This window comes from Gymnogyps californianus, chromosome 5, assembly GCF_018139145.2.
Source record: "Gymnogyps californianus isolate 813 chromosome 5, ASM1813914v2, whole genome shotgun sequence".
Taxonomy (NCBI): domain Eukaryota; kingdom Metazoa; phylum Chordata; class Aves; order Accipitriformes; family Cathartidae; genus Gymnogyps; species Gymnogyps californianus.
Window position 1 is genome coordinate 6,051,263 of NC_059475.1, and position 13,841 is coordinate 6,065,103.

General features: G+C 38.9%; 1 protein-coding gene across 1 annotated transcript in view; it reads left to right on the forward strand.

Annotated features, from left to right (window-relative positions):
* The first annotated feature begins 380 nt into the window (after nt 1-380).
* Nucleotides 381-13,841, forward strand: part of LUZP2 (leucine zipper protein 2) — a 209,685-nt gene continuing 196,224 nt past the window's right edge. Inside the window, exon 1 of the mRNA XM_050898228.1 lies at nt 381-545. Within this exon, the coding sequence (XP_050754185.1) occupies nt 484-545 (62 nt within the window). The 5' untranslated portion in view covers nt 381-483. The remainder of the gene's footprint in view (nt 546-13,841) is intronic.

Here is a 13,841-nt window from a genome sequence, read left to right on the forward strand (position 1 = left end):
TCCGGTTTGTTTTGTTCCCCCCCCCCGGTTCCAGGAAGAATTTCTCAGCTATGTTCCGCTGTAAGCTTAGAGCGAAGCGCCAGGCACCGTGTGCTCATCCCTCCCCGGCCGCCGCTCAGGCGCCGGGTACCAGCACATCCTTGAGGACACGGCTGGAGCCGGCGCCTGGCAGGCAGGCAGGCAGGCAGGCAGGCAGGCAGGCGGCCGGGCTGTGGGCTTGCAACGGCGGCGGCAGCTCGCTGTGTGTGCTTCGTGACATCACTCCCGGAGCTCAAATCCCGCTCGGAGGCTCCCTGCCTTACTCGGTCTGTCGGTCTGTCTGCTCTGGCGGGGGTAGGACCCTCCCGCAGCGGGGCGGGCAGCTCCCCAGGCGAGGCGAGGCGAGGGGAGGCTCAGGAGCTGCTGGAAGAAGAGAGGAAGAGAGGGGGAAAGAGCCGGTGTGAAGAGGATAGTGAGGAACGGAACAAACAGAGGAGCTCCAGTATGAAATTCATCTCTGCTTATTACTTGCTGCCTCTCTTTCCTGCGCTGGTCTTCAGCGCTAGGTGAGTACCGAGAGCTATTTTGCTTAGAGTTCTCTTGTTTGGTTTGCTTTTTTACGTTCAGTGCTCTCAAGAGAAATAATACAGATTTCAGCTTTTACTGGGGTAGGAAGTTTAGAGCAGATATCTTCTCTGGTTCTTATCTCTCCCCCTCCCCCTCCCGATCCTCTGAAAGATACCGAGTCTTCTCTTGGCTCTCTAGGCTTTTTTTTTTTTATGATGTAAAAGAGCTACTCCTGTATAAGTTGACCCACAGCTTGTGTGATGTAACAAGACTAACAAATGTAAGCTTTATATATAGAGCACTAAAAACAGATAGACTCTGTTTCATTGGAAATAAGGAAGCCAAACAACTGAAACTGAGAACATGCTAACGTCTTCCCTTATAGAGTGCAAAAAATATAAACATTTGAACAATCTCAGCTCAGTTTAGGTTTCTATACCTGAACATAGACCTAGAGCTTGCCTTTTTTTACTGTGAAATGCAGGTGAGGTGTTGCAGTGTTATCTCAATGCCAGGAAACGTGTTAAAAAGTTGCTGCAATCTAGAAGCATTCCTTTCTGTGCAAGTATAATAAATCATTGAGAAAATATGAACAAAATCTATTGCAGCTTAAAAATAAAACCTGTTCTGACCACGCAGTGTTCTAATAGGATACTGTGTACTACTCAGTTGCTCAGAGATAGTATATTCTCCATGCTGTAGACATAACATGTTCAGCAAAGAAAAGATGAAGCTGAGACACTCTATCCCGTTGTCTTGATGTACACAGATGGAAAGTTAATGCTCTGGGTACAGAGCAGATCTGTTATAATGACACTGCTCTCAGTTCAGGCTTCTAAACTTCCAGTTCCTAATCAGAAAATCAAGCCCAAATTTTGACTGTGGTATTTCTCTGCTGTGTTAGAAGTTTATGGACTTAGTAATAAGTACCTTATAGAGCATGTTATCAGAGGATGTATGCATGCACATTTATCAGGGAAATGTGTCTTTTCCCTTATTCTTGGTCTCTTCCTGTAAAATCGGCATCGAAGCAGCTTTTTGTAGAAGCACTGCGTGTTTTGAACCTTAATTGTTCACTGAGACTTAAAAAAAAAAAAGTGTGCCTGCTAAGTACTCAAAGTCAGGTACAGCAGGAGCACATCTCTGTACACACTCAGACACAGGCAAATAATAACTGTGAAAATCTCTGAGTGGGAAAAGGCCCGAGTGCAGGGAGAAATCAGGAATATCAAACCGCTTCAATTACTCCATTACTTCACTCCTTTGAAGGGGGTTGTTTTTGGCGAGGGAGGGGTACTTTTTTTTTTTTTTTGCAACAATTCTGATTTAGGGACTCAACAGTGCCAGTCCATACAAACCACTCCAATGCTTTTTGAAATATAACACTCGGAGGAAAATTGTAATATATTGTGATTCAATAATTATCCCTTCTGATGTAATAAGTGGTCTAAAGAACATTCACCAGCAGTCAAGTGTGAAACTTCTTGTCAATTCAGATTAATGATTTTACACTCATTTAAGAGGGATGCATTCTTTGCTAAATTATGCCAGAGTTAAAAAGAGGAGGAAGCACCAAGGCAGCTTTTGCAGATGTAGGTTTGTATCTTGCATGAACTTGTGCAGATTAAACTGTAGTGAAAAGAGATGTGGAAAACTATTCTAAATTTTCACATTTTATTGGTTTTATGAAGTGTCTTACAAACTACTTGAACATTCAGGGGACTAAACTGGGACAAGGTATCTAGTGTAAAGCCCTAAAAGCAGGTCCTCATCTTCTTGAGAAAATATTACCGGTATGAAAAATGAACTGTAGCTCGTTCTTGATAATTGTAAAAAAAATTCAAGTCCCTCTCCACCTTTCAAAAAATAGTTGGAAAGAATATGAAGAAGTTGAAGCTGGCATGTGAATACTAATTATGAACAGTATGACTCTAAGGAGTGGATATACTTTCCTAAGAGTATAATTTTGTGGCACATGATGATTTATGTTGTTGTGTAATTGAGAGGTGAAAATGATCAATGTGAGAGAAATTCCAGTTAAAATGCCACCAAAGTACAGTATGTGTTGCAAAGTGAAGTTTTGCTTTTGATACCAGATTGGTCATCCTGTTAAAAAGGAGACTGCAACTCTACTGTAGAGTTGGAGATTTATAGAAGTCCTGGACTACTCTGTTCAGCAGTTGCTTTCAGTCACTTGACTTTTAACTGGCTGTGTAGAGCATAGAGTAATTTTTCAACAGCACATGATGGAAGTTTAAAAAATGATACAGTGCTATCAATATGCCATCTACTGGAAAGAGATTATGCTTTAATCTCCTTCAGCAGAAGGCAATTCTGTCTGTGGCAGGTAGTATTTCTTGTAAATGTATGGTTAATTCATTGGTTGGACCCAAACAGGGTAGGTTTGCAGGACTAGTTGTGTTTGCAAAAAGCAGGGTCTAATATCCTGCTGTGTGAAATTGCTTGGCTAAGGCAAAGCATCAACCTTGCAGGGCAGAAAGTTTCCCATCATGAGGATTTATTTTTTTTTAAAGTGTACAGAAGCACAGTATCTCCATTTCATACGTTGGTGCTGAAATCAGTGAGCACAGTACTTGCTGCAGAGGTGGACAGCTGCTGCTTTTTGTTCCTTGTCATGTGGTGATGCCATCTTCTTTGCATCATATCATGGTGATAGTTTTGGAAGACCTCAGCATGTCTTCTAGCCTAGTTCTAAACAAATATGAATTGATGAGTTCAACTGTGTTAACACAGCATGTCATCTTTTCTTATTTTATAGTATTGTTAAAAAGAGGAAAATACACAGCTATCACTTTTAAGGTTGTGTTCATTATTAACTTTTGATTTTCAGAACTGTATGCAGCTAACTTCTCAGCATGATCTAAAATCACATGCATGAACCAAATGCCTATCCAATTACAGAAAGTTCATGTTTTTGAAATTAACAATCTTTTCTGTGTTACCTAAACTCGGTTTTGGTCCGACTTTGAGACACAATGGTGACTCTTAATCATATTTCCAGTTGGTTGTAGTGCTAAAGAGGTAACAAGATTGAGGTGTATTTGCCTGTCCAGTTAACTACATATGTTCTGATGGAATAATTAAAAATTACTGCTCTAAAATCAGTCTCATAAAAAGTTAAGGGGAACATTTTTGAAGGTGAATTTAACTTGGTAAAACCATTCTGAAGTTTGTGTTTTCGTGTCCACTTTTGTATTTCCTTGGACATCTTGGTTTTGGCAGATCTAATGTGATGGCTGTGTACATGTTACCTTTTTCATACTATGCGATGACAGCATAGTTTTTTCATAGTACTTCAGAAATGAGTCCCACTGTACCGAGTGCTCAGTGAGAGCACATAGGGCATAACAGGCTCAGGGTCTGATTCTGTAGCCACCTGTGTGCTTTTGTGGCCATACACCCCTAAACGTTCTGACTGGAAAACTATTTGTAGAAAGGAATGCTTGCATGAAGTCAGTCATTGGGGTCAGTAATCTGTGGTCCAGATTATCTTGTCTAATGAGACTTCCCTACTTTTAGCTAAAAGGACAGTTTTCTGAATATTACTTGAACATTACTATTGAAAGGCTGGATACTTTAGTCTTTGATCACCAACCAATTTTTTTTGTCCAAATGACAAAAATCTGACTCCTTAGAAGCAGCTTGATGTGAAACAAAGCTTTCCTTTTTTTCTATGACGGCGAATTCCTTGCTGTCCACACATGAAATATGACAAAGATGCAAGACATTGAGTAACTTGATTGAAGTAGAATGCTTTATAGCTGAGAACAGGACCATAAATCCAACAAGATGCACTTTAGTAACAATAATAATATTACTACTACAGCAACTCATAAATGGATGTACAAAAACAGGGCTGTAAAAGGTAGAATTTATATTATTTCAATGGCAGGAAAATGGCTGGTGGTTGTTTTTCTGAAAGTGCAGTTCACTGTCAGTCTTACTACACTGATGTTACGAAGCAATGTGTAATTCATTGGCTTCAGAAGAATGCCTCCTCTGCAGTTTGTAGCAGGATAAAAGTAGTCTGCTCATTTCTGGTAGGTGGATGTTGCTTAATGAAGGTACGGGTGTTGATCTGGTGTATGTCTATTGTTGGAAGTGATAGAAATATAATGAATTCACTTACCTTATTAAACACGAGAACCTGACTTAAATGCTTGCTTTTTCCCTGGACATATTTTCAAGGTCGACAATTTTCTTTACGTTTGTTGGTTTTGGTAATCATGTTTTAAGGAATATGAAAATACTAATATCTTTCTGTCTTCTCAGATAAAGATGTGTGAAGGACTCGGTCTGAGACTTGAGGAAAGATAATGGGGAAAGTCTTTGATGTTGTTATACTGGGGCGTGGGGGGAGAACGTTGAAAATCCTTGTTTCTAGTTCTTAAGCTCTTTCCCATCTTAGAAACACTATTTGGGCTATAATCAGATGTCGAAAGTAACTGTTTTTCATTTAGACTGATACGAGAGTAGAGGGAACCCTCCTTCTTTCTAGATTTTGAGGTGGAAGAACGAGGCTCACTGTGTGCTAATGCCATCGGCCGTAGCCACACCATTGTTACGTGCTCCAGCAGGTAACCAAAAGCGATTCTCACTTTTGAGATCTCGGGCTGAGGTCCAGCAGTGTCCTTCCTTTCCCCTGTGATTGAAGGTGAACTCTGCAGAGTGCTAGTAGGCTACTTCTTTAGCGGAAAAGATGATGCGTTTTTGCTGTAGGTTTGATGGATAACAGAGACTATCTTAATATTGTGCTTTCTGAATTCTTCCAGAAATGCAGGGGCATTAACTCTATCATTTGTCTCCTGCTTAGAATTCCTTTCACACTTACTTTTGCTGTCTGAGTTTTCTGGGCCATGAAAGCTTTCTGATTTCTATCAATGTGGATGATGATGCATGTTTGGTTAATGGCTCGTAAGGACTTATGTTTGAGGTACAGAAGTGGCATTTAACATATGGCTTGCAACCTTACTGTACCTGAAGAACCATGTGCTTTGTTGTGGACTGTGTTTAAACATAACAGGAAGAATTTACCAGTGGCACAACTCCATTATTTCAAGGAATGTGTTTAGCTTGATGGCTTTATGTTGATGACTTATAAGCAAGTGCCTAATACAGCAGGCTAGAAGCTACTTGGTGAAACAAAGCCTTTTCCTTCTTCTGGGAGAAAAGTTTTGAGCTCCAGTGATGTATTTAAAAAGAACAAAACCCCAAAAACCAACAACCACCACCCGCTCAGACAAAAAAAACAAAACCACAACAAACCCAAACAAAAAAAACCCCAACAAACCAACCAACCAACCAAACCAACCCACCAGATGTGTGAGCAGGAGGAGCTTCTTCTCCTTCTATCCCCTGCACGAAGCCCATGGCCTCAGGGGTGCTGGTGCCAGACTGCAGAACTGGCAATGGCAAAATGAGAGACCCTTTTCTTGGCATGAGCGCAGTTGCCAATCATACCTCCTTTGAGTACACGGCCACGTCGAATCTGCAGGCTGCGGGCTAGTGCAGAGAGTTTCAAGGTAGCTTTTAACAAGGTGGGTGTGGTACTTTTATCTTGTGTAAAAAATAAACAAGAACCTGCTGTAGGTGGAATTCTTTGGCATCAGAATGAGATTGCTTAAAGCTAGTTTGGGAATCCCCAAACTACATATACATATAAGAATATGTGTGTTTATATACACGTATATTCTTAATGCTAGCCTTACAAAATAGACTTGCTTCTCCATGTTTGCAGCCCTTCTACAATGGGGCAAACACACATTTTTTCTCTCTGTATGTCTTGCACTTGGGGGGTGGGGGGGAGAAATCTTTTTTTTTTGTCAAAAGTTTTAAATTTTATGGGATTTTTCTGCTGTTATGATAGGGCTAATTTATGGTTAAGAATGATGCCCTTGGAAGTGGTATGCTTGGTATGTTATCTTATTATCTCGGCTAAAACATTTAAAAGTGTTCCACAAATTTAAGCTCACCAACCTAAATTAGAAATCCAGAAAGAAAGTCTTTCTCAGTTTGGCCAGAAATACTAAAAAGAGATTCTTTTGTCATGTTTGTCATTTATGTTTCTGATTTCTGGAATGTGAAAGGAAGAAGAAGAAAAAAAAATTGAGGGGAGGGGAAGAAAAGATGCTGCTAAAAACTTTTATAACCTTCAGGAAAGACTTATTTTAGATTTGATCTAATCTACACTTAAAATATTCTTGAAGTTCCATGTGATCTCAGGTAAATCTTGAGGATCTGTAGAATTCAGTCTTAATGTAATAGAACAGTTGGAATTCTGCTTGTTATTCTACGTATAATGCATTTCTGCCCAGGAGACTTGCTGTGGAGTTACTTTTGACATTTTAATGTATTCTTTGTGTTCAGAGAAATTATAATGCTGACACTTTCCTGTTTCTTTCTCATTTATTAATTTATAGCTGGGGCAGAATATAAGGATATCTTAACCTAAATGTGTAATCCTTCTTTCTGTGAGATTGTGGGTTCGATATTATTTTCTATATTTAACAGAAACCTGTTTACAGATAGTAATCCTTATAATGTACCACTCTGTAGACAAATAAATCTCATTTATGCCACTTGTCAAAAACAGTGTTTCTTCTCATTGTCTAGTTTTGCACAATGGGTGCACCAGCTGTCTTGTAAGGGTCAGATCTGTAAATATTCTCTGTATAGAAGACAAGTAATATGTTTGTCAGAAAGAATAAAGATATTTCATACTTCAAGATACTTCAATCTTAATATTGTGTGAAGGTTTAAGATGTGTATTGTTGTATTTGCCATTTCAAATACATCAGAGTGACAAGTACCTTTTAGAAATGCTGAAGAATAAATATGACATTGCATCAAATAGGAGGGTTTGTGTGCTACTATAGATTTTTCTCCCTTTCTTTCTTGTGCTGTTACTTACGTATCTTATCGCTTCATATCAATCCCATGTTTATTAATCTTTACTTTTACTGTGTATTATCTTAGCAATGTTTTTTGTAGTGTTCCTTCTGAAGTCTCTGTTGTATTTGTTGAAACAAACAATACTTCAGTGAATCACGAGAGAAATCAATGTGTGTGACTCTTACAAGCTGGAGAAATAGGTCCGTATAGAATTTCTCAGCATCTTACTTGTTGATATTGATAGCTCCTATGGAAAGGAGTACAGAAGTGTCAAAAAATTGTGGTGTGTTTTGTCTCCACGTGCTATCTTAGGAAGATAAGGCTAGTGTGCTGCCAGCTAGTGTATTTTACCCAAATTGTTATTTTTTCCAGCCATTTACATATTCTTATTGTTGTTATTTATGAATGGTCATATTTGGTCGATTTATGTTCACAATTTCCTTGTAGGAAATAGGTAGGTTTCCTTTTCGTTTGCCAGTTATGAAAGTGGAAGCTGGTTGAAAAACAGATTTACCCACTGTTGGACAAATTGCAGCACTTAGAAAACTGAGTGCATATTTGCTGAATCCCATCTAATTGCAGAACTAACATCTTTCCCTTTTAATTGGGGATGGAGCTGCAGCAGAACATCCTTCTAACTTCTCCATGCAAACTTCTTGCAGGCCACCACACTCTTACCCAATGATGTGTGTTGTCACTGGCTTTGCTACTGTGTTCTTGCTTAGAGAGCATCAGAACACCTTCTGTGAAAGGACAGGCAAACAGGGGTTTATGGTGGGGTACAGGTCTCTGTAATTTCACTATAGTATAATGCTTTAACATGTTTTCAGTAGCTGTTATGGGTCTTTATAAAACTTGGTTTGATAGTGGAGGGGGAGGGGAAGGGGAAGACAAATTACCTAGTGCTGCAAGTGGTAAACAAAATGTGGTTGTTCACTAGTACTATATAGTTGTTGGATTCTCGATACTGCTTTTCAGGTGTTTCTGTGACTTTGTGGATGTGAATGACTACAGAAGTAGGAGCTGTGACTTCGTACCTCAGAATTGCTTGGCGAACCAGGGGACCTAGAGTGACAATAAGCCCAGTAATATGCTGTGTCCACCTTATGTACACTGTCCTCATCATGTCTGAATGATTTTGCAGTCATGTGTTTGTTTCAGGCTAGCCTGTGGCAGCAAACAAGGAAAAAAAAAAGTGAGATTTTACTGAAATGTGGAAGAGAGAAGAAAAAAATGTGTGGAGAAATTGAACAGACAAGACTGAAAAGCAGCTGTGCTCTGGGTGGCATTAGATTGTCTGCTGAGGAAGTTTCTTCCTCCTGATGCAGCGTAATGAAGTGTGTGCTCAATGTGCAGAGAGAATGTCTCTCTTGAAAATGGAGAAATAAAATCAATTTTACTACTGCTTCGCTTACAGCTTTTTTGTAAAGAAATATTTTTCAGGATGGGGTGAAGCTCAGCCAGGGTGCAAATCAAACAACTATGTTTAGTAAGTAGGCGAACCTTTGAGCTGCTTTGCTGAAACCAATCAGTTCATGATTAATTCTTATTTTCTGTGCCAAAATATGCAACATAGCCATTGTATTCTTACTTATTAGTGACTGGCAGAGTCCATCAGCCCCGCTGCAGATCTACTCCTCTATTCTATGGAGAGTACAGAAGTTCCTGTCATGCGCTTCTCTGAAAATAGGCACTGTGGCTTTTTTGTTGGTTTTGTTTTGTTTTCTTCTTCCTTCCATGAAGGGAGCCAAGGTTTGCCAAGGGACCCGACATTTTAGAAAGGCTTAATACCTATAATCTGCAGTGGATTTTCTTTAAGTGAGCTGAATGAGTCTAATCTGATGCCTTTTGAATTTCAAAAGGGGACAGCATGTTGGCTGCACTAACCTTGTAAAAATCTGAACGTAAACAAGAGCTATATGCTTTGAAAATCAGACTGTTATTTAGCTGCTGATGTGTATGGGGGATACCAAATAATCATGATTGTTAGCAATCCATCCTGACCTCTTTTAGAAAATCTAGCCTTGCAGCTTGCTTTGTTTCACTCTCAGTTGAGGAATAAAGTTATTTGGCTTAATGCAAATGGTAAGGCTTGGGAAATGAACCTGTAACCATGGTGCCTAGATGACAATGGGGCGAGGGGGGGCAGAACCCACAGCAGCATTGCTGCTTCCCTTCTGTTTCCTTCATTAAGCATCTCTAACTTTGCAATCGGTGTGGCCTGTGCTGTTTAATTTGGTGAAAAATCAGTCTCAAATACTGCTTTCTTTGAAATCTCTGCACTCATACATGAATGATGTATGAAAAAAATACACTCCTCAAGTGCATAGATAGTGAATAGAGACTTCTCTGCAGCTGCTTTTTTATTTACTTGTAAAACAACTATCTGCTGTTCAGTATACACAGATGTACTGTATTTGGCTCAGGAAAGCTTATGAAAGCAGACATTTAATTTAATATTTTTCTTTAACTCATACCTCCCTCTTTGTCCCTGTTTCAAACATCCTAGTTCCTTCCCTAATTTCTATTCAGCTGGAGCCCTTTTGGCTCAAGGGAAGATTGTTGTCTGTTCCTGGGAGCAGAAAGAATTAAATTGCTGTAAAAACTAAATAGTAAAATCTGTTTTAAAGAAATACTAATCAGTTCTTCAAATGGACTCAGAAAAACTTGCATTTCTATCTGTTTTAATGTGTTAGCATGTGGTATGGCCTGTTTCATACATACCTAGACTGACAAAATTTAAATAGTTTCTGAAATAGCTAGGAGGAAATACAGGACATGTATACCAGAACTAAGTGTTTAAGGAATATACGTTCCCTTTGTATGAGATGAATCCCCATCACTGGCTTATAAAATGTAATCTGAAAGGCTTAACCCATTTCTATCAAATAGGTGATGTACAGAAGTTGATACTGCAGTCAGGGTTAACTATTATAGCATTCACTCTTCTTTACTGTAGGGTCATCATATGTTTCTTTGCTGCTTAAGCTTGATGATTATATCACATGTTAAAATGGTACTTTTATGTGTAATGGAAAACCTTTCCCAGTAACTTTTAGTCATTACAGGAACATGAAGTTTTTGTCGGACTGGATTAAACCTGTAGAATGATGTGCTGTTGACAAGAGTGGTTGTTCCTCACCAGAGGAAGGTGAAAAAACCTTGGAAGAAGCAGTATGGAATAATTTCATCTGCCTTAAATCTTTCCACGTTCTAGGGAATGAAAGGATCCTTAAGGTAGCTTGAGCCATTCCTGTAGAAGAATATTCAGACAGGTAACAGAACCTTTGTTCTTGCGAATATTTGCAAGGACACACCTGGAGAAATAAGTAGATGTGTTTTCAGCAATTCAGTTGGTGACTAAGCTGGAAACAAACATACATATCCAAGCAATCCCCCCAGCCACCTGATTTGCAGGGAAACTGTTGGGAAGATTTGCTATACAAAGTCAGAAGTGAGAAATTGCCATAGCCGTTCTGGAACGGAATAGGATGAGATAAGATATCAAAGGAGGGTGATGGGGAAACAGACTAATTTTGATATCTGTTAGAAGGAGGTAGATAAAAAGGGACATTATGTGGTGAATGAATAAGTTGGAGTATTGATACTATTTTAGAGATACTCTATTTACCTGCATCTTCCCAGAGGCTAGCTACATCCAGGTGCTACTCTTTCTGTACAAAGATGAAAAAAAACCCGCTATGTGTGTAGAGTGTGAGAAAACATTGGTGGGAAGGAGACTTGTTCTGCTCTGCTTGTTACTGCTCGTGACTTAGAAATTATGGTACTGGTGTAGGTTTAATTCTTTAAAATAAAAGCTTAAAAATTATTTTAAAATATCATTTAACAGTCTCCTAATAAGAAAGCAGTAAAAAGCTAGCACTTTCACCTCAATTCTAGGGCAATAAAACAGATTCCTCTCATGCTACAGATACCTATGCTCCATGTACTTTAAACCTCATAAATGATGTACACCTAATGCTAACTTAAGGGTAAATCTTTCAGTGTTCTACAGGTAACGCTGTTTTATAGATGGGGTGTGTGTGTGGGTGTGTGTGAAAACTCCTTAGTACTCATTACTTGCCACACACTAATGAGGACGGAGAGAATTCTTACCTGTTTCTTGTTAATTTAATGAAAAAGAGTGGCAGTGGGAAAGTCTCCTCATCTGGAATAGATGCCAAAACATCATTGTGGGTGCTGATAAAAAGAAACTAAAGACTGCAAAATTGTATCCAATTCCATTAGTGTATTTTTTGAATTTAAAAAGATTTCTTTTGCTCAAGGGAAAATACATAAATATGTATAGTGTGTGTGCCTGTGTGTAAAGGATTTCTAGTTGTAGACACATACTGAAGTATGAAAAATTGGGTTTTGGCTATCTTTTCTCAGTGGCTTGAAACGATATGTATACTTCTGCTTGTATAGAATGATATGCTTCAAAACAGCTGAATCTTTTTTCAACAGCTAAGGCATCAAATTTGGATACACTTTTTGCAGATAAAAATATCAAATTATTTCTACAGATAACATCGGGCTTTAATTTTTTTATATCCTCCCACTTCCTTCAAATGCAAGAAATTATACCAGAGTCAAGCATTGTTTCTGGCAAATACGTTAATCTGGAATTATTCTGCTAACTTCCACTTTTGCAGTCTTTCGGTTGGACAGTCTTGGACTTCAGTGTAAAAAAGATAAAAACTTTCTGTAGATTCCTTGCATTTCAACAAAATGTTATATTTGTGTTGATAATGCCCATTAGTTGCTGCCATTATGGCATAGGTCTAACACTACTGAAAAAGTAATTTGAGAAATTGGTGTTGTGTTAAATGCCTACTCAGCAGCCTGTTACCTTGGTGGGTTTTTTCTAGCTAGGCTGAGTTATCAGTGTAGTCTCCTGTTGCAGCAGCAGCAGCATCTGACACATTGTCCTGGTTTTGGCTGGGATAGGGTTAATTTTCTTCTTAGTAGCTGGTACAGTGCTGTGGTTTGGATTTAGTGTGAGAGTGATGTCGATAACACTCTGATGTTTTAGTTGCTGCTAAGTAGCGCTTATTCTAAGTTAAGGACTTTTCAGTTCCCCATGCTCTGCCAGCAAGCAGGTGTGCAAGGAGCTGGGAGGGAGCAGAGCCGGGGCAGCTGACCTGAACTAGCCAAAGGGATATTCCATACCATGGAATGTCATGCCCAGTATATAAACAGGGGGGACTTGGCCGGAGGGGCAGATCGCCGCTCCGGCATTGGTCAGCGGGTGGTGAGCAATTGCATTGTGCATCACTTGCCTTTTCTTGGGTTTTATTTCTCTCTTTTTTGTTATATTCCTTTTCATGACAATTCTTCTTATTATTATATTTTATTACTATTGTGGTTAGTATTATATTTTCTTGTACTTTAGTTATTAAACCGTTCTTATCTCAACCCACGAGTTTTACTTCTTTTCCGATCCTCCTCCCCATCCCACTGGGGGTGTGGGAGTGAGGGAGCGGCTGCGTGGGGCTTAGCTGCTGGCTGGGGTTAAACCACGACACACATCCTGAGGGCTGTTCCAAACACCTCCCTTATGTATGTGAAACAGTGGGTGCTTTTGCATACTCTCTTCTTAACTGTCTCTGAAGCTTTTGCAAAGTTTGCATGGCAAACCCCTCCAGGTCTACTTTAGAGAAAGATCTGAATCTTTTCAGGCCTCAAATCCTTTTATGAACTGGCAGCATTTCATATAACCTCTACATCCATGCTAAAAATGTTAGTTGTGCTTTTGAAAATGACTCGGCTTGTAAAATTGGATTTCAAGCATGATTGGACCAATAGGTGGGATGAGCAGAATCCTGCATCTGCTTTTGAGTAATAATAAAAAGAAATAAACTGAGGCAAAAGATTAAAAAAAAATAATAAAAAATCATGCTTACACTACTTGGGGTAGCTGGGCTTCAAGGTATCTCTGTATTACCTTTGATAATGAATGAGAATGTCAGTCTTCATACAATTTTTACACACAGAGATGACAAGGCATTAAAAAAGTGATTTGTGATCATAGATACGGAACTGCATAAATGACAAGGCAATGGTATTATGGGAAAAAATTGTTAATAAAATTTAGGCAATCTATTCTCCTTTGGACAGATATCAGTTGTTATATACAGGTAACTACATTTAATCAATATGCATTTCACTACTTATTTACTTTCTTGAGAGCTGCTGCTATTACCATACTGTAATCATACTATAATTACAGAAATAGTAGAAATAGTAACATCCTGTGATAATATGTTTGTATTTATGCAGATTTACAATGACTGAGGATTTAACGCTGTCTTTGAATGGATGTTTTAATGATTATTTTCTCGTTGCAGTACTTTAGCCTTTTGACCCGTGTTACAGCACAC